This window comes from Arachis ipaensis, chromosome B7, assembly GCF_059453495.1.
Source record: "Arachis ipaensis isolate K30076 ecotype BB chromosome B7, ASM5945349v1, whole genome shotgun sequence".
Lineage (NCBI taxonomy): Eukaryota > Viridiplantae > Streptophyta > Magnoliopsida > Fabales > Fabaceae > Arachis > Arachis ipaensis.
Genome location: NC_142442.1, coordinates 92,600,350 through 92,619,619, shown reverse-complemented (window position 1 = coordinate 92,619,619; position 19,270 = coordinate 92,600,350). Strand labels below are relative to the sequence as shown.

At 39.0% G+C, this 19,270-nt stretch overlaps 1 protein-coding gene and 1 non-coding gene across 2 annotated transcripts; both read right to left on the bottom strand.

The window, feature by feature from the left end:
* Positions 1–7,200: 7,200 nt before the first annotated feature.
* On the bottom strand, positions 7,201–7,566 carry LOC107607390 (uncharacterized). Its single transcript, XM_016309352.1, has one exon. It carries the CDS (start codon positions 7,564–7,566, stop codon positions 7,201–7,203), a length of 366 nt encoding a protein of 121 aa, XP_016164838.1.
* An 8,572-nt stretch (positions 7,567–16,138) lies between these two features.
* LOC148553372 (small nucleolar RNA R71) lies at positions 16,139–16,246 on the bottom strand. Its single transcript, XR_015893695.1, has one exon. It is a non-coding gene; the product is annotated as a small nucleolar RNA R71 (small nucleolar RNA).
* Positions 16,247–19,270: the final 3,024 nt, after the last annotated feature.

The window sequence follows — 19,270 nt, the reverse complement described above, 5'->3', positions numbered from 1 at the left end:
AGGATTTCTTTGAGTTCTAATTTTTTTTCTTTTAATTTCTCTTAGTCAGTGGTGCTCAAAGCCTTTGGCATACTCTGTAATTGTATTTGGTCACAACTCTTAGTGTTCTATCTCATGGGTTACTTGACACATTCCACCACAAGCATATGGTTAGGAGAAACCACTCTTTTGAGCATCAGTGTAGCAGCGATGAGGAATAGTCGTAACGGCGTGGAAGAGATTAGGGGTATCTGGGATTTCTGTGACAGAGAGATTAGTGGTGCACGAAATTAGAACTCGCACAACTTCACCGGCAAGTGCACTGGGTCATCCCAATAATACCTCAGGTGAGTGAGGGTCGATCCTACGAGGATTGTTATAGGCGCATAAAATAAGAAAATAAAGAAAGCAGTAAAGAAACGGTGTAAAACAATAATGAGAAAACAATTTAGGCTTTAGAGATACTTATATTTCTGGATTAGTACTTTTCACTGTCTAAATTAATGATGAACGATTCATTCTATGGAAAAACTATATGTGATTAAACCCCAATTCCTTGGACCCTTTTAATCTCCACTAACTCTCATCAAAAGCCAAGGTCAGTGGTCATTCGAATTGAATGAGGGTGAAGCTCAATGCAATTCAATCTCTATTGATCCTACTTAAAACGTCACAGACAAGGTCAGATCTTTCGGATTGGAGAATGAAGCTCAGTATTCTAGTCTTAATGCCACAAAAACCTCAATCACCCCAAAGCTAACCTGATTTCATGTCACATATCCAATTAGCCCAGATGATTTACAGTTTTTGAGATATATTCTGAAGCTGCAGTTCAATACTATCTTGTCAGGGACTCGCAAGAACTCATGTAGAAAAAAAGGTCATACTTTCGTTCCACCCCAGATTCATTTTGATAAAGAACGATAATACATCATAGAATGTAATCAAACATATATTAAAATAGAAAAGTAATAATATTAATCCGTAGGAACAAGCAGAGCTCCTAACCTTAACCAAGAGGTTTAGTTAATCATGGTTTACAAAAGGAACGTAAAAAGGATCTGTCTGTCTATGTCTGCTCTTAAACCTAGGTGATCTCCTGTTTAAATAAGAAAATACTAACCCTAAAAATGTTAATTTAAATTCAAAAGTTACAAAAATCAAAAGGTAAACTAAGGAGTGCTAAAATCCACTTTGGGCCCACTTTGGTGATGTGCTTCGGTCAAGCCTGGCGTTCAACTTGGAGAATGGGCATTGAACACCCATTAGGGGGGTAAATTCGTTGGCTTTTGATCCCTGGCTGGCATTGAATGCCAATTTTTTACGTTCAACTTGGGAGGTTGGTTCTTCTTGGGTTTTAAACACCAGAGGTGGATGTTTAATGCCAGTTTTACAGAGTTGGAAAGCTCTAGACGTTAGCTTTCCAACTCCGTTGAGACCGCATCAATTGGACTTTGATAGTGATGAGGGTAACCAACTCAAATGTGGGTTAGGAACTTGGTTATCCAAAGAAATGGATTTAACGTTGTAAGTATAGTCCTAAACCGACAAATGGGCCCCTCAAATCAAATTGGAAATTCACAAGATATGTCACAAGCAAAACCAAATTAAAACCGAGAGTATTAGACTCCCGAGTCGTCTCCCTAGGAGCACTTTAGAACAATGAGTGTGCAATTCTGGTTGTAGTGATGAACTGGGTGTGAATGATGAAACGAACATATAAAGCAATAAATGAACATTCAAAATTGTAATGATTAAACTAATTAAGAAATTAAAGAACCGACTATGCAATACAAACAAGTAAAGTATAAAATAAATCAACATATGAATGTATAAAAGATTGAAAGCATCAAAAAGAGTCTTGGCTTGGAGTGAGCTAAGGGTCCTTTCTTTGTTGGAACCACAACTATGACAATTATGATGGATTAGTCTCACTTGATCAACCCTCTCATCGGAAAGTAAGTTAAATGAGCATAAGTGTCCTTAAGAGAAAAAAAACTAACTAAAGCTTCCTACTACTACTCCTCAACTATACTAAATGATATCATATGTTATGGTTCTCATTTCCCCTCCAATATGAGCTAGAAGACTTCAGAAATGGGACTCCAAAGCCCCCAAATCACGAGACATGTGCTATTTTAATAAAGTCATGTGCGACACCTATGCGGACGCACAGACGCGTGCATCCGCACATTTTGGCGAAAATCCCGACCTGTGCGTACGCACAAGCAACTGTGCGCACGCACACTAGGTGATGCTGGGACGGACACGCGACGCGCTCGAAGCACTCCACGTGCTCTGCTTGGGTGGCTGTATGTACGCACAGGTAGCTGTGCACACGCACACGTCTCTCTGAGCTCATATCCTTTGATTTCTCTTGCTTTCTCTACTTTGCATGCTCTTCTTCCATTTTCCCCAATCCATTCCTACCTTAAATACCTGAAAGCACTCACCAACAACATCAAGGCATCAAATGGAAGGAAAATGAAATAAAATAGATTCAATTAGGTATAAAAGAGCATATTTTCTTGATCAAGCACAATTTGGAAGGAAAGTTAAAAAGCATGCTATTCAAGGGAATAAGTGCAAGTTTATATGATGAAAATCCTTCCAATTCCAACCAAAAACCTTTATTAAATATGAATTTATCAATTCTCCCACACTTAAACATTAGCATGTCCTCATGCTAAACACACACAAAGGAGATAGAAGAAAGGGAAAATGACTTATGCTATATACTACTTAAATGCATGCAACGATCTTAAGACTAATATCTAATATGTACTATGATGAGAGTTAGTAGAAACAAACTATGAAGTTCCAATCCATTACAAGAAACTATAGGGCCAATGCAAAGGGTTCGTGCATTAAGATCAATGTCCAAAGAATTGAATTGAAGTTGTCAAAACTATCCAATCAAACAACTTGCAAGAAGACGCAATATGAGGTGTAAAAATATGGAATTGAGCGATCAAACCCCTCACTGGATGTGTATCCACTCAATTCGCTTAGTGTTTAGGGTTTAACCACTCAATTATCCTTTTATCATGCTTTTCAAAGATTTGCAAGTCATCTAACAATCAACTAGTATTTAATGCATGAATAACAAGTATCATGAGGTCTTTAGAGGGATGTAATGGGGCTAGGGTTAGGTAGGATGAAGTTTGGTCAAGTGGACTTAAAGAATTAATTCTTTGATTAGATTGAACGTCCACCTAATCCTATATCACCTATATACACATAACAATGCAACCTTCCCACCTATTTCCTTTTTATATCTCATCTTACTCATGCATTTTCTTTTCAAACAAGGCATATGCGTCCTTTATTTATTCTTTTATTTTTACTTTGTTATGCACAAGTTTTTGTTTTTTTTTTTTTACTTGAATTATGAATGCATATGTTTCAATTAATGAAATGCATGAGCATTACCTAATTGCCAAAAATTTTCACAACGAGTTCATGCCTCTATCACCAATTCTTCCCGGAATTCCCCCACACTTAGAATTTATACACTAATCAACCCAAGCTAATCAAAGAGTAATTCATAGACATCAATGGTTTTCTGCTTAAGGGGAGTAATTTGCTATTATTAGAACAAAAAGGGGATCCATAGGCTCAAAGGGGTTCACAAAGGTGAGTGCAAGGGTTGGCCATATAGATTAGTGAGTTTATCATCAAAAACAGCCTCAATCATGCTAAATGCATCCAAACACAAATATAGGACATAAAGAATCATGCAAATCAATGAACACAATAAAAAAGGAGTACAATCACACATAAGAACAACATTATGGTTGAAAAATACAACCATCTATTAAAGCTCAAATCTCACAAGGCATGTTGTTCGAGCTCTTTTTTCCATGTTCTACAAACAAAATACTCCAAGAAAGTTGATAAAACAATTTTTCCTCAATTCAATCAATGGTATGCCCTTAGAAAAGGATTTCATGGAAATTCCTTAGTGTTTCACCACTTATTCATCATATCATGTAAAATGCAAATATTAACTACTAAATATCCATAAACGATAAAGAAATATTCACAACAAACCAAACAAGATGCCATAGAAATAAAGCTACTAAAAAAAAGTACTACAAGAAATATTACAAAGTGTCTTTAAGAGAGAAATTTTTACCCCCTTAAAGTCATCGATCCCCCCCCCAACACTTAAATTGTGCACGGTCCTCCGTGCATACTCACGTTCCGGGAGGATGAAGAGGGGGCCACCTTCAGCTGGTGGACTCATGAGTGGGATAGTCAACTACATCGAGCTCCTCCCTAGCTAGCTCAGATAAAGCTATAGGAATCGGGCCGGGGTCTCTTCCTTCTAACTTTGCCGCTATCCACTCAAAAAGTTTGTGCTCCAAATGCTCCATGTAGTAGATATCGTGCAAGATGTCGCGGAATAGATCTGGAAGAGGACGGAGAAAAGGTGAAGCAGTTGATGGAGTTGGTAGACTTGATGGTGGTGCTATGGGTGTCTTCCTCTTGGAGGGGGTTATTTTTGTTGATCTCTCCAAATCTCCCCTCGGAATGAACTTATTGCCTCTAGGAAACTCAAGCATTATATCCATTGGTCGCCTCTCTACCCCCGCTGCATTTGCTAAGCGCATCACCATCGATGGAAATGGAATACTAACATTCTTCTTCCCAATCAATTTCCAAATCAATTTGCGCAATAAGGGCAGATGGCTATATGATTCCCTTGCATAATAGCCCAAAGTAGCAAAGCAGTTCTAAATCTCACATGGGTAGTGTGGGTGCTCGGGATGATGTAATTCACCACAATTTGATGCTATATACGAGCTTCAGCATTCAAATTAGACTATGCAATACTAGTGGGAACAGAATTCTTCCCTTTGCTATTCTCCCAAGATGCACCAGGACGGCCTATTTTCTAAAGAATGGGAGTCAGAGATATTCTTCCTTCAAAGACATCCTCTTTTATCTTGGAGTATCCATCTTTCTCAAATGGAATGTGGGGGATGTTCAGGATAGCTTCTAGAGCTTGATTGGATGTATCCAACATCTTACCCCAGAGGAAGATTGACTTTGTTTCCCATGCTTGGTAGTTTGCATAGAATTCCCGCACCATAGTCTCAATGACTTCAATGGGTTCTCGTTCGAGAAATTCCCAATGAAGCGAGGCGATCCTTTGGTGAATAATCGCCTTGTATTGGCTTGGAACCTTCAATGACCGCTCCCAATAAATTTTACGTGCCTCAATAGCCTCGTATTGAGAGTCAGCTCTTCGGTTAACCAAGGTATCCGATTTATCCCCTTGGCAATCTCCCTAAACTTCAGGAAAGTGAGCGGTAGTTCGCTCAATTGGTGGAGGAACCGGTGTCTTACCCTTCTTCCTCATCCTGAAAATACAAATAAAAGAGCTTCGAGATCATAGGGCAACAATGGAGTAAAATCATTTAGGAAGTACTAGTAATGTGAAAAGAGCTTATAGAAGTAGTGTGATTTACAAGAAACACAGTGTGTATATTCCAATGATGCGCGCGATTGGAACACACACACCGGCCAGATATCACGGCAATCGCACGCTTGAGGCAATTCACAGTTCAAAGCTTCAAGCAAGCACCATAAGAGGGAATTATTCATTGTTCATTCTCAAAAAGTAGTGATCACGCATACAATATTCTCAATTGGAAGTCCAAAAGATGTTTGATCAAGACATCATCAAAAGTTTGAACATTTGTAGAGTGGTTACTCAATTAAAATTCAAGATGAACAATGAAACTTAGATTGTATCAACACAATGCATTTACAACTAAAATCAACCAAGGAATTGCATTGGTGATTTCAATTTCTACCATTAAAAGTCATAAAAGAAGTTGCAGCATTCATATAATATGCCTAACAAGAGATAAATTGAACACATATGATGGCCAAGTCATATGAATCAAACAAAATGTTTATTGAGGTATTTTATCGAACATGTGGTATGCAATGTGCAATTTTATCACAATTAAGCTCAAATATGTTCATAACCAACCTAAAAATCAAGCAACAACACTTTGCAATACAAAGAAACAATAAGGAAAACAACTAATGAAGTTTGAGCAAGTGCAAAAAATATGAACATAAAAAGAAAGGAAAAGCAAGAACCTGAGATATAGAGGTTGAGAAGACAAGAATGAGGTGGGAAATAATGGCACTTCTTATAGCCACTGCGAAATCACAGCGGTTGGGTTTGTTGGAAAAAGAAAGCACCGAAAGAGAGAACTCATCGATGGTTTATATAGAAAAGAGAAGGAAAGGAAGAAGGAAAAAAAAAGAAGAGAAGAGAAGAAAAGAGAAAGAGAGAGAGAGTGGTTGCCAGCGGTGGGCTGGTGGCGGCGGCGGCCAGGACCGGCGGGGTTGGGTAGAGAAGAGGGAGAGAGGGCAGCTTTGAAGAAGAAAAAAAAGAGAAGGCTGCCTCTCAACAGGGCAGGTCGCCCTGTTATTGCCCAGAACGCGTCCTGTGCGGACGCACAGAGACAAAAACTTAGAAGGGTGCGAACGCACATAGCGTGCAATTGCTACCACCAGAGGGATGCCAGAAGGACGTGCGGACGCACGCAACCGTGCGCTCGCACAGACGGTTTTTTTTTATAACTTGGGGACAAAAGCTCATGTGCGTGCGCACACAGGTCCGTGCGCATGCACAGAGGCTAGAAGTGGGGGAGGTTGTCCCCACGCACAACCTGTTCCCTCACTGCCACTATAGGGGCTATCAAGTTGCGTGTGGGCGCACACGTCTGTGTAGCCTAACAGATGGAGTATGTGAGGGGTTGTGTGCGTACACACGCGGCTGTGTGCACGCACATGTCAAAGAAAATTGGGCAGCGCGCACGCACAAGCTGTGCTGGCGCTGCGACCAGAGGGCACGAAAAAGCGTGTGCGGACGCACAGGTGGGTGCGGACGCACAAATCCCCTATTTCAGAAAATTCTTTCCTCTTCAAAGCTAAGGTTCCTACCCTTAGTATATCAACATACCCACCCCAAACCATTCAAATAAGCACAAATTCATAGTCCACAAGTAATACAACTTGAACAACTCAAAATTCATCAAATCAAACCTGAACTAATCATTATATCACAAAAAGGCAAACAAGGCAAACGACTATAAATAAGAGATAGAGTTGGATTAATGTCACCATGGTGGGGTGTCTCCCACCAAGCACTTTGGTTTAGAGTCCTAAGTTGGACTTGCATGGCTTCATTAATCACTTGAGAACTTCACCAAGGAGGTAGATCTCCAACTCCTTGGCATTTTTGGGTTGATTATGATAGAGCTTCACCCTATGACCATTGACCTTGAACTTAACTCCATTAGTGGGGTGAATCACTCCCACCACCTCATATGGCTTGACATCTACCACTTTAAATGACCCATCCCATCTAGACCTCAATTTCCCGGGCATGAATCGCAACCTTGAATTGTATACAAGCACTTCATCACCTATCTTGAAGTTCTTCCGCTTTATATTCTGGTCATGGAATGCCTTAGCTTTTTCCTTGTAGAACTGAGCATTTTCATATGCTTCCAACCTAAGGCATTCTAATTCTTTCAATTGGAGCTTACGCTCCATTCCCGCCCCCTTTAAGTCCCGATTGCAATTCTTTACCACTCAAAAGGCTCTATGTTGGATCTCAACTGGGAGATGACAGGGTTTCCCAAAAATAATACGGAAGGGGCTCATTCCAATTGGAGTCTTGTAAGCAGTCCTATAGGCCCATAATGCATCTCCCAGTCTAGAACTCCAATCCTTCCTCTGTGGGTTAACCACCTTCTCTAAGATTTGTTTGATCTCCCTGTTAGATACTTCCACTTGCCCATTGGTTTGGGGGTGATAGGCTATAGAAACATTGTGAATAACCCCATACTTTTTCATTAATTCCTCAATTTTCCTGTTACAAAAGTGGATTCCTTGGTCGCTCATGACTGCTCGTGGTAACCCAAATATACAAATAATATTATTTTTCAAAAAGGAAGCAACGGTATTAGCATCATCGCAATGGGTAGGAATTGCTTCCACCCATTTAGAGACGTAGTCCACTGCTAACAATATGTACACAAACCCATTGGAATTTGGAAATGGCCCCATGAAATCCATGCCCCAAACATAAAAAATCTCACAAAAAATCATCGGTTGTTGGGGCATCTCATCTCTCTGAGAGGTGTTTCCAGATTTTTGGCATTGATGACAGGATTTGCAAAATTGGTTGGCATCCCTAAACAAAGTGGGCCACCAGAATCCGCAGTCTAAAACCTTCCTCACTGTTCGTTGTGGGCCAAAATGACCCCCACGCTCAGATGAGTGGCAAAATTGAAGGATAGACTGGAACTCAGATTCTGGCATGTACTTCCTAATTACTTGATCCGCTCTACGCCTCCACAGATGTGGATCATCCCAAAGATAATACTTAGTATCGCTTCTCAATCTATCTTTTTGATGCTTTGAAAATTATGGGGGAAAAATGTGAGCGACCAAGTAATTAGCTATCGGGGCAAACCATGGGGTGCTTTGGGATATTGCTTGCAAGGTATCTAAGGAAAATGAGTCACTGATAGGAGTGGGATCTGGAGTTAAATGCTCGAGCCGACTCAAATGGTCCGCCACTAGATTTTGAGACCCACTTCTATCTTTGATCTCTAAGTCAAATTCTTACAAAAGTAATATCCACCTAATGAGCCTAGGCTTTGACTCCTTATTCTTTAGGAAATATATCAAAGCGGCATGGTCCGAATGCACCACCACCTTAGGGCCTAGCAAATAGGGTCAAAACTTGTCTAGAGCAAAAACAATGGCTAAAAGCTCTTTCTCAGTGGTGGTGTAATTCGACTGAGCCAAATCCAGAGTTTTTGATGCATATGCTATAGTGTAAGGAGCATTACCATCACATTGTGCTAGCACGGCACCTACAGCATGATTCGAGGCGTCGCACATGATCTCAAAAGGTTGATTCCAATTTGGGCCTCACACAATAGAAGCTGTGGTTAGCGCTTCCTTCAACTTGTCAAAAGCCTTTTTGCAATCTTCATTGAAATGAAATTCTACATCCTTTTGTAGTATGCGGGAAAGGGGCAATGCGACTTTGCTAAAGTCCTTGATGAACCGATGATAAAAACCTGCATGACCAAGGAAGGAAGGATCTCCCTCACCGAGGAGGGGTAAGGTAAACTCGAAATGACATCGATCTTAGCCGGGTCGACAGAAATTCCGTCTTTAGAAACAATATGACCCAACACTATACCTTGTTTCACCATGAAATGGCACTTTTCAAAATTCAGAACAAGGTTATTATTGGTGCATCACTCTAGTACCCTAGCTAAGTTCTCTAAACAAGCATCAAAGGAGCTGCCATACACACTGAAATCATCCATGAAGACTTCCATACAATCCTCCAAAAGATCCGAGAAAACACTAATCATGCATCTTTGGAACGTTGCCGGGGCGTTGCATAAACCAAACGTCGTTCTCTTATACGCAAACGTTCTAAAGGGGCAAGTAAAAGTTGATTTCTCCTGATCTTCAGGAGCTATGTGAATTTGAAAGTAACCTGTGTATCCATCTAGAAAGCAATAATGGGATTTACCTGCCAAGCAATCCAACATTTGGTCAATGAACGGCAATGGGTAATGGTCCTTCCATGTTACTTGATTCAGCCAGCGGTAATCAATGCACACTCGCCAAGTGTTCTGGACTCGGGTGGCCACAAGCTCTCCACTCTCCGTCTTCACCATTGTTACACCGGACATCTTCGGCACTACTTGGACCGGACTCACCCATTCAATTTCAGAAATCAGGTAGATGATGTTCGCTTCCAAGAGGCGAGTCACTTCCTTCTTGACTAGGTCAAGGATTGTAGGATTTAGCCGTCTTTGCAATTGTCGGACCGGCTTGGCGCCTTCTTCCAAGAAAATCCGATGGAGGCACACTTGAGGGCTTATCCCCATAATGTCACTTAAGCTCCATCCGATTACCTTTTTATACTTCTGAATAACTTCGAGGAGTTGTTGCTCTTCTTGATCGGAGAGGTCGGTTGCCACTATCACCGGAAATTTATGTTCCCTATGAAGGAATGCATACTTAACATGAGGTGGTAGTGGTTTCAAATCTTCCCTTGCTTCATGGTGGGGTAACTTGTTCTCTTGATTGTGGAGACTTGGAGGGCTACTTCCATCTTCTTCCTCCTCAAGGTTCCCTACTTGGAAGATCACATCATCACTTAGACCTTTTTGAAGCTCATAGTGGCTATTTTCTTCAAGTCTGCCCTGTCTCCCATCTTCAATAAATTCTTCACCCACATCAATAGATTCCTCCTTCGGAAGAGCGGGTTGAGGGGTTACCTTACTAAGCGGCTCACTTCCTTTCGGAGTTATAGCATTAATGCTAGATTCTGGGGTTGATGGGTGTATCAAGGGTGGAGGGGCAAGGTTACTAGGGGTGGAGTGAGAGGGTACTAATCGCGACAAAGCTTCGGCAAGAGTGGCCATGCAATTCTCTTACTTCCTTTGAAATTTCCTTTGCTCTTGGATGAGGACTTGAAAGCTAGGCTCTCCATGAGGGAAGTTAATTGCGGTGGAATGGTGGGGAAAGTTACGTTGTCCCACTTATGGCGGTAGGTAGATGGGTGAAGATGGAATTGGTGGTGGAAAAGGTATAGGGGCTTGAGCGTATGATGGTTGTATCTCATGTCGAGGGTATGGAGCATGAACATATGGATGGCCAAAACTGTAGTGAGGACATGTTCCACTAGGTGTGAGAGGTTGATAGAAATTAGGATCGTAGAGCCCTCGCAACGGTCCTTGTTGCCAAGAGTTGACTGCTTATGAGCCTCCCTCAAATTGACATCCCATACCTTGAGGTGAACCAACGTCGGAATTGCCACCCCCTGCAACATGATAACAACTAGACTCCAAGCCAAAAGGGTGATAGTTCATGATGAATAGGAAAAATAAAATGCAACGATATCAACAAAAGCAATGAACAAATGCGTATATATGTTCTAATTATATCTACTAGTTTAGGCCTAAACAAACAAAAAGTGTTAGTTTCTATCCATACTAGGATAGAGGTGCCTCTTACTAATTAGTGCCAAGTGGCAAACCAAAATCAAGTATTCACAATATTCACATGTTTACAACAACCAAAAATTGTAGCACTCATTGCAGTTAAAGTGAACTCCCCGGCAACGGCGCCAAAATTTGATAGTGATGAGGGGTAACCTACTCACATGTGGGTTAGGAAATCGGTTATCCAAAGAAACGGATTTAACGTTGAATGTATAGGCCCAACCCGACAAATTGGCCCCTCAAATCAAATTGGAAATTCACAAGATATGTCACAAGCAAAACCAAATTAAAACTGAGAGTATTAGACTCCTGAGTCGTCTCCCTAGGAGTACTTTAGAACAATGAGTGTGCCATTCCGGTTGTAGTGATCAACGGGGTGTGAATGAAGAAATCAACATATAAAGCAATAAAAGAACATGAAAAATTGTAATGATTGAACTAATTAAGAAATTAAAGACCGATTATGCAATATAAACAAGTAAAGTATAAAAGAATTCAACATATGAAGGTATAAAAGATTGAAAGCATTGACGTTAGGATTTTATGGTGGTAAAGAAATTCATAAAAACAGTCGTGTTGTAGATATAGTCTCTAAACCAACAGAAATCCCTTCGTACAAACGTTTTGGTTGTCACAAGTAACAAACCCCTAAATAAATTGATAACCGAAGTATTCAAACCTCGGGTCGTCTTCTCAAGGAACTACATGGAAGTATGTTCTTATTATTGGTTATGGAGATTGTAAATTGGGGTTTTGAGAATGAGGAGTGAATAGTTTAATTAGCAATTAAAGTAAATAAAGAACAAGTAATTTAAATGGCAAGTAAAATAAATAAATGACTGTAAATAAACTTTTGGCAAGGTATGAGAAATTAGAGGTCCTATCCTAGCTATCCTTATCAATGATTATGAGAATTGAATCTTAATTCCACTTTGTTAACCTTTACTAAGATAAAGGAAGGTTAAGGGATTAATTGGTTGATCTTCGAATCCTATTTATTTCCTAAGGAAAGATTGGGATTATTGAAGTTCAATTCAATTAACAAAGATAACAATTACCATTCATGTTTGAGTTTGATAACTCCTGAATTAATGATTTCTTAACAAAGACCAAAAGGGAGGAAAGTAAATCTACTGGAATAAAAATGTCTTCAGATGGGAATAACAATAATGTAAATAAGAGAAAGCAATATTAAACTGAAATGCCTTTTGGACCTGGATTTGGGCCAAAACAGGCTTCAGAATTCGCTGGGAGCATTTTCTACAATTTCTGGTGCGTGGCCTCTGTCACGTGTCCGCGTGGGTAATGAGCGGATAATTTATACACTTTTTGGCATTGTTTTTAGTATGTTTTTAGTAGAATCTAGTTACTTTTAGGGATGTTTTCATTAGTTTTTATGTCAAATTCACATTTCTTGACTTTACTATGAGTTTGTGTGTTTTTCTGTGATTTCAGGTATTTTCTGGCTGAAATTGAGGGACTTGAGCAAAAATCAGATTCAGAGGTTGAAGAAGGACTGCTGATGCTGTTGGATTCTGACCTCCCTGCACTCAAAATGGATTTTCTGGAGCAACAGAACTCAAAATGGCGCGCTTCTAATTGCGTTGGAAAGTAGACATCCAGCGCTTTCCAGCAATATATAATAGTCCATATTTTGCCCAAGTTTAGATGACACAAACTAGCGTTCAACGCCAGCTCTCTAAGTTGCAAAGTGGAGTTCATCAACGCCCAAACTGGCACAAAACCTGGCGTTCAACTCCAAGAATGACCTCTCCACGTGTAGACTTCAAGCTCAGCCCAAGCACACACCAAGTGGGCCCTGGAAGTGGATTTATGCATCAATTACTTACTTCTGTAAACCCTAGTAGCTAGTTTATTATAAATAGGACTCTTTACTATTGTATTTGACATCTTTGGATCATCTTTGAATCCGGGATTGTATCTTTGAACATCATTGGACGCCTGGTTCTTAGATCATGGGGGCTGGCCTCTCGGCCATGCCTGGACCTTTCACTTATATATTTTTAATGGTAGAGTTTCTACACTCCATAGATTAAGGTGTGGAGCTCTGCTGTTCCTCAAAGATTAATGCAAAGTACTATTGTTTTTCTATTCAATTCAACTTATTCCGCTTCTAAGATATTCATTCGCACTTCAACCTGAATGTGATGAACGCGTGCCTGACAACCACTTCCGTTCTACCTTCGATTGAATGATTATCTCTTGGATCTCTTAATCAGAATCTTCGTGGTGTAAGCTAGATTGATGGCGGCATTCATGAGAATCCGGAAAGTCTAAACCTTGTCTGTGGTATTCCGAGTAGGATTCTGGGATTGAATGACTGTGACGAGCTTCAAACTCGTGATTGCTGGGCGTAGTGACAGACACAAAAGGAGGGTGAATCCTATTCCATCATGATCGGGAACCTCAGATGATTAGCCGTGCTGTGACAGAGCATTTGGACCATTTTCACAAGAGGAGGGGAGGTAACCATTGACAACGGTGATGCCCTTGCATAAAGCCAGCCATGGAAAGGAGTAAGACTGATTGGATGAAGACAGCGGGAAGGCAGAGATTCAGAGGAACGAAAGCATCTCTACACGCTTATCTAAAATTCTCACCAATGAATTACATAAGTATTTCTATCCTTATTACTTGGACGACCCAGTGCACTTGCTGGTTAGTTGTATCGAAGTTGTGACAAATTATGAATTGAGATTAGAGCACCAAGTTTTTGGAGCCATTACCAGAGATCACAATTTCGTGCACCAAGTTTTTGGCGCCGTTGCTGGGGATTGTTCGAGTTTGGACAACTGACGGTTCATCTTGTTGCTCAGATTGGGTAACTTTCTTTTCGTTTTCTGTTCAAAAAGTTTTCAAAAATTTTTCAAAAAAAAAAAATCTTTCAAAAATATATTTTTCTTCAGAATTTTTAAGAATGAATTCTAGTGTTTCATGAAGCATGTTGAAGCCTGGCTGGCTGTAAAGCCATGCCTAATTCCTTTGGATAGGGTATGTCAGGCGTGTCATGTCTGAGTTACATACTAAAGCTTGGCTGACTATTAAGCCATGCCTAACCCTTTGATTGGAGCTTTAGACTAAAGAACATAAGATTCCTGGAATTCATATTAAAAATTTTGGAATCCTTATTTTTCTTTTTCGAAAAAAATTAAAAGAAAATACAAAAAAATCATAAAACCATAAAAATATAAAATATTTCATGTTTCTTGTTTGAGTCTTGAGTCAAGTTGAAATTTTGGTGTCAATTGCATATTCATCTTGCATTTTTCAAAAAATTCATGCATTCATAGTGTTCTTCATGATCTTCAAGTTGTTCTTGGTAAGTCTTCTTGTTTGATCTTGATGTTTTCATGTTTTGTGTCTTTTCTTGTTTTTTCATATGCATTCTTGCATTCATAGTGTCTATACATGAAAGATTTCTAAGTTTGGTGTCTTGCATGTTTTCTTTGCATATAAAAATTTTCAAAAAATAAGTTCTTGATGTTCATCTTGACATTCAAAGTGTTCTTGGTGTTCATCTTGACATTCATAGTGTTCTTGCATTCATCACATACTTTGATCCAAAATTCTCATGCATTGCATCATTTTGCATGTTTTTCTCTCTCATCATAAAAATTCAAAAATCAAAAAAATATCTTTCCCTTTTTCTCTCTTAAAATTTCGAAAATTAGATTTGACTTTTTCAAAAATTTTTAAAATCTAGTTGTTTTTATGAGTCAAATCAAATTTTCAATTTAAAAAATTTTATCTTTTTCAAAATCTTTTTCAAAAATCAAATCTTTTCCATTTTTCTTAGTTATTTTCGAAAATTCCAAAAATATTTTTCAAAAATCTTTTTCTTATTTTTATATCAAATTTTCGAAAATAACAATAACAATTAATGTTTTGATTCACAAATTTCAAGTTTGTTACTTGCTTGTTAAGAAAGATTCAAACTTTGAGTTCTAGAATCACATCTTGTGATTTCTTGTGAATCAAGTCATTAATTGTGATTTTAAAAATCAAATCTTTTTCAAAACTAATTTCAATCATATCTTTTCAAAAATATCTTCTTATCTTATCTTTTTTTAAAAATTTGATTTCAAAATATCTTTTCTAACTTTATATCTTCTTATCTTTTCAAAATTGATTATCAAATCTGTTTCAACTAACTAACTAACTTTTTATTTGTTTCTTATCTTTTTCAAAACTACCTAACTAACTCCCTCTCTCTCTAATTTTCGAAAATATCTTCCCCCTTTTTCAAAATTTCTTTTTAATTAACTAATTATTTTAATTTTTTATTTTAATTTTCGAAAACTACTAACCTTTTTCAAAAACTATTTTCGAAAATCACTAACCCTTTTTCAAAATAATTTTCGAAAATTCTTCTCCCTTATCTCCTTCTATTTATTTATTCATCTACTAACACTTCATCTCACCCAAATTCGAACCCCTTCTTCCATCTGTGTTCGAATTTCTTCTTCTTCTTTTCTTCTATTCACACAGGGACCTCTATACTGTGGTAAAAAGGATCCCTATTATTATTATTATTTTTCTGTCCCTCTTTTTCATATGAGCAGGAGCAAAGACAAGAATATTCTTGTTGAAGCAGATCCAGAACCTGAAAGGACTCTGAAAAGGAAACTAAGAGAAGCTAAAATACAACAATTCGGAGATAACCTTACAGAAATTTTCGAACAGGAAGAGGAGATGGCAGCCGAAAATAATAAAAATGCAAGGAGAATGCTTGGTGACTTTACTGCACCTAATTCCAATTTACATGGAAGAAGCATCTCCATTCCTGCCATTGGAGCAAACAACTTTGAGCTGAAACCTCAGCTAGTTTCTCTGATGCAGCAGAACTGCAAGTTTCATGGACTTCCATCTGAAGATCCTTTTCAGTTCTTAACTGAATTCTTGCAGATCTATGATACTGTTAAGACAGGCTCATGCTTTTCCCTTTTGCTGTAAGAGACAAAGCTAGAGTGTGGTTGGACTCTCAACCCAAAGACAGCCTGAACTCTTGGGATAAGCTGGTCACGGCTTTCTTAGCCAAGTTCTTTCCTCCTCAAAAGCTGAGCAAGCTTAGAGTGGATGTTCAAACCTTCAGACAGAAAGAAGGTGAATCCCTCTATGAAGCTTGGGAAAGATACAAGCAGCTGACCAAAAAGTGTCCTTCTGACATGCTTTCAGAATGGACTATCCTGCATATATTCTATGATGGTTTATTTGAGCTATCAAATATGTCATTGGATACTTCTGCAGGTGGATCCATTCACCTAAAGAAAACACCTGCAGAAGCTCAAGAACTCATTGACATGGTTGCTAATAACCAGTTCATGTACACTTCTGAGAGGAATTCTGTGAATAATGGGACGCCTATGAAGAAGGGAGTTCTTGAAATTGATACTCTGAATGCCATATTGGCTCAAAACAAAATATTGACTCAGCAAGTTAATATAATTTCTCAGAGTCTGAATGGAATGCAAGTTGCATCCAACAGTACTCAAGAGGCATCTTTTGAAGAAGAAGCTTATGATCCTGAGAACCCTGCAATAGCAGAGGTGAATTACTTAGGTGAACCTTATGGAAACACCTATAATCCATCATGGAGAAATCATCCAAATCTCTCATGGAAGGATCAACAAAAGCCTCAACAAGGCTTTAATAATGGTGGAAGATACAGGTTTAACAATAGTAAACCTTTTCCATCATCCACTCAGCAACTGACAGAGAACTCTGAACAAAATACTTCTAATTTATCAAACTTAGTCTCTGATCTATCTACGACCACTGTAAGTTTCATGAATGAAACAAGGTCATCCATTAGAAATTTGGAGGCACAAGTGGGCCAACTGAGTAAAAGGATCACTGAAATCCCTCCTAGTACTCTCCCAAGCAATACAGAAGAAAATCCAAAAGGAGAGTGCAAGGCCATTGAATTAATCACCATGGCCGAACCTGTGAAGGAAGGAGAGGACGTGAATCCCAATGAGGAAGACCTCCTGGGACGCCCAGTGATCAATAAGGAGCTTCCCTCTGAGGAACCAAAAGAATCTGAGGCTCAACTAGAGACCATAGAGATTCCATTGAACCTCCTTATGCCATTCATGAGCTCTGATGAGTATTCCTCTTCTGAAGAGAATGAGGATATTATAGAAGAGCAAGCTGCCAAGTTTCTTGGTGCAATCATGAAGCTGAATGCCAAATTATTTGGTATTGAGACTTGGGGAGATGAACCTCTCTTGTTCACCAATGAACTAAGTGATCTGGATCAACTGAGATTGCCTCAGAAGAAACAGGATCCTGAAAAGTTCTTAATACCTTGTACCATAGGCACCATGATCTTTAAGGCTCTGTGTAACATTGGTTCAGGAATAAACCTCATGCCCCTCTCTGTAATAGAGAAACTGGGAATCTTTGGGGTGCAAGCCACTAAAATCTCATTAGAGATGGCAGACAATTCAAGAAAACAGGCTTATGGACAAGTAGAGGACGTATTAGTAAAGGTTGAAGGCCTTTACATCCCTGCTGATTTCATAGTCTTAGATACTGGGAAGGATGAGGATGAATTCATCATCCTTGGAAGACCCTTCCTAGCCACAGCAAGAGCTGTGATTGATGTGGACAGAGGAGAATTGATCCTTCAAATAAATGAGGACAACCTTGTGTTTACAACTCAAGGATCTCTCTCTGCATCCATGGAGAGGAAGCATAAAAAGCTTCTCTCAAAGCAGAGTCAAACAAAGCCCCCACAGTCAAACTCTAAGTTTGGTGTTGGGAGGCATCGAATGGAAATAAAGGTAATTAAAATAATTAATTTTAAAGGTAATTAAAATAATTAATTTTAAAGCATAGGAAAACATGTTTTTCACATACATCACATAATGAGGAAGGGAAAGTAAAACCATGCAATTAATATGGATAAGTGGGTGAAGGATTGAATAAATCACTCAGATTAAGCACAAAATATATCATAAAATATGGGTTTATCAAGCATCAAAAAGTGTCTTGGCTTGGAGTGAGCTAAGGGTCCTTTCCTTGTTGGAACCACAACTATGACAGTTATGATGGATTAGTCTCACTTGATCAACCCTCACATCGAAAAGTAAGCTAAATGAGCATAAGTGTCCTTAACCCACAAATCCTAACTTGCTTGCTAATTACTTTAGCAAAAAATTAGCGTTAGTGGGAACAAGAACAATTAACAACCCAAGAATTGAAACTAAATGTTGGACATTCCAACTCTAGGAACCCAATTGCTCACTTTACCCAAGCGAAGAACCAAAAATTTAGGCTAAAACCATGTTTGACATTTTGTCAAACACTTAGTGGGCAAAAAGCTTAAACATGAGGAAAATGAGTAAAGGCTTGAAACTAAAAGAAACAATTGATCTCAATCAACAAGAATAACACAAGAAAGCATGTAACAAGCATCAAACATCAAATTCATCAACAAGAAGTTTAAATTGCAAGAGAGAAGCAAAATTGAACTATAACTTGAATTAGAAGAAAGGGTAATAACAATGTAACAATAAAGAGTAATAACAAGAGAATACTTACAATGAAAGCTTGCAAAATCCAAGATCAAAAATAGAAATTGCACTTGAGTTTAAAACCCTAATATAAACCCTAATAGAGATGATGAAAAACTTAGAGAAAAAAAAACTAACTAAAGCTTCCTACTACTACTCCTCAACTATACTAAATGACATCATATGTTATGGTTCTCATTTCCCCTCCAATATGAGATAGAAGACTTCAGAAATGAGCCTCTAAAGCCCCTAAATCGCGAGGCACGTGCTATTTTAATGAAGTCATGTGTAGACACCTGTGCGGATGCACAGACACGTACGTCCGCACACTTCGGCGAAAATCCCGACCTGTGCGTACACACAAGCAGCTGTGCACACGCACGCTAGGTGATGCTGGGATGGACACCGATGCGTTCGAAGCACTCCACGCACTCTACTTGGGTGGCTGTGCGTCCGTTGTGCGCACGCACACGTCTCTGAGCTCATCTCCTTTGATTTCTCTTGATTTCTCCACTTTGCATGCTCTTCTTCTATTTTCTCCAACCCATTCCTACCTTATATACCTGAAAGCACTCACCAACAACATCAGGGCATTGAATGGAAGGCAAATGGAATAAAATAGATTCAATTAGGTATAAAAGAGCATATTTTCTTGATCAAGCACAATTTTGAAGGAAA

Bases quoted from the DNA above. Each gene is read 5' to 3' on its own strand.
- LOC107607390 (XM_016309352.1), bottom strand. From the start codon at position 7,566: ATGGAGCGTAAGCTCCAATTGAAAGAATTAGAATGCCTTAGGTTGGAA.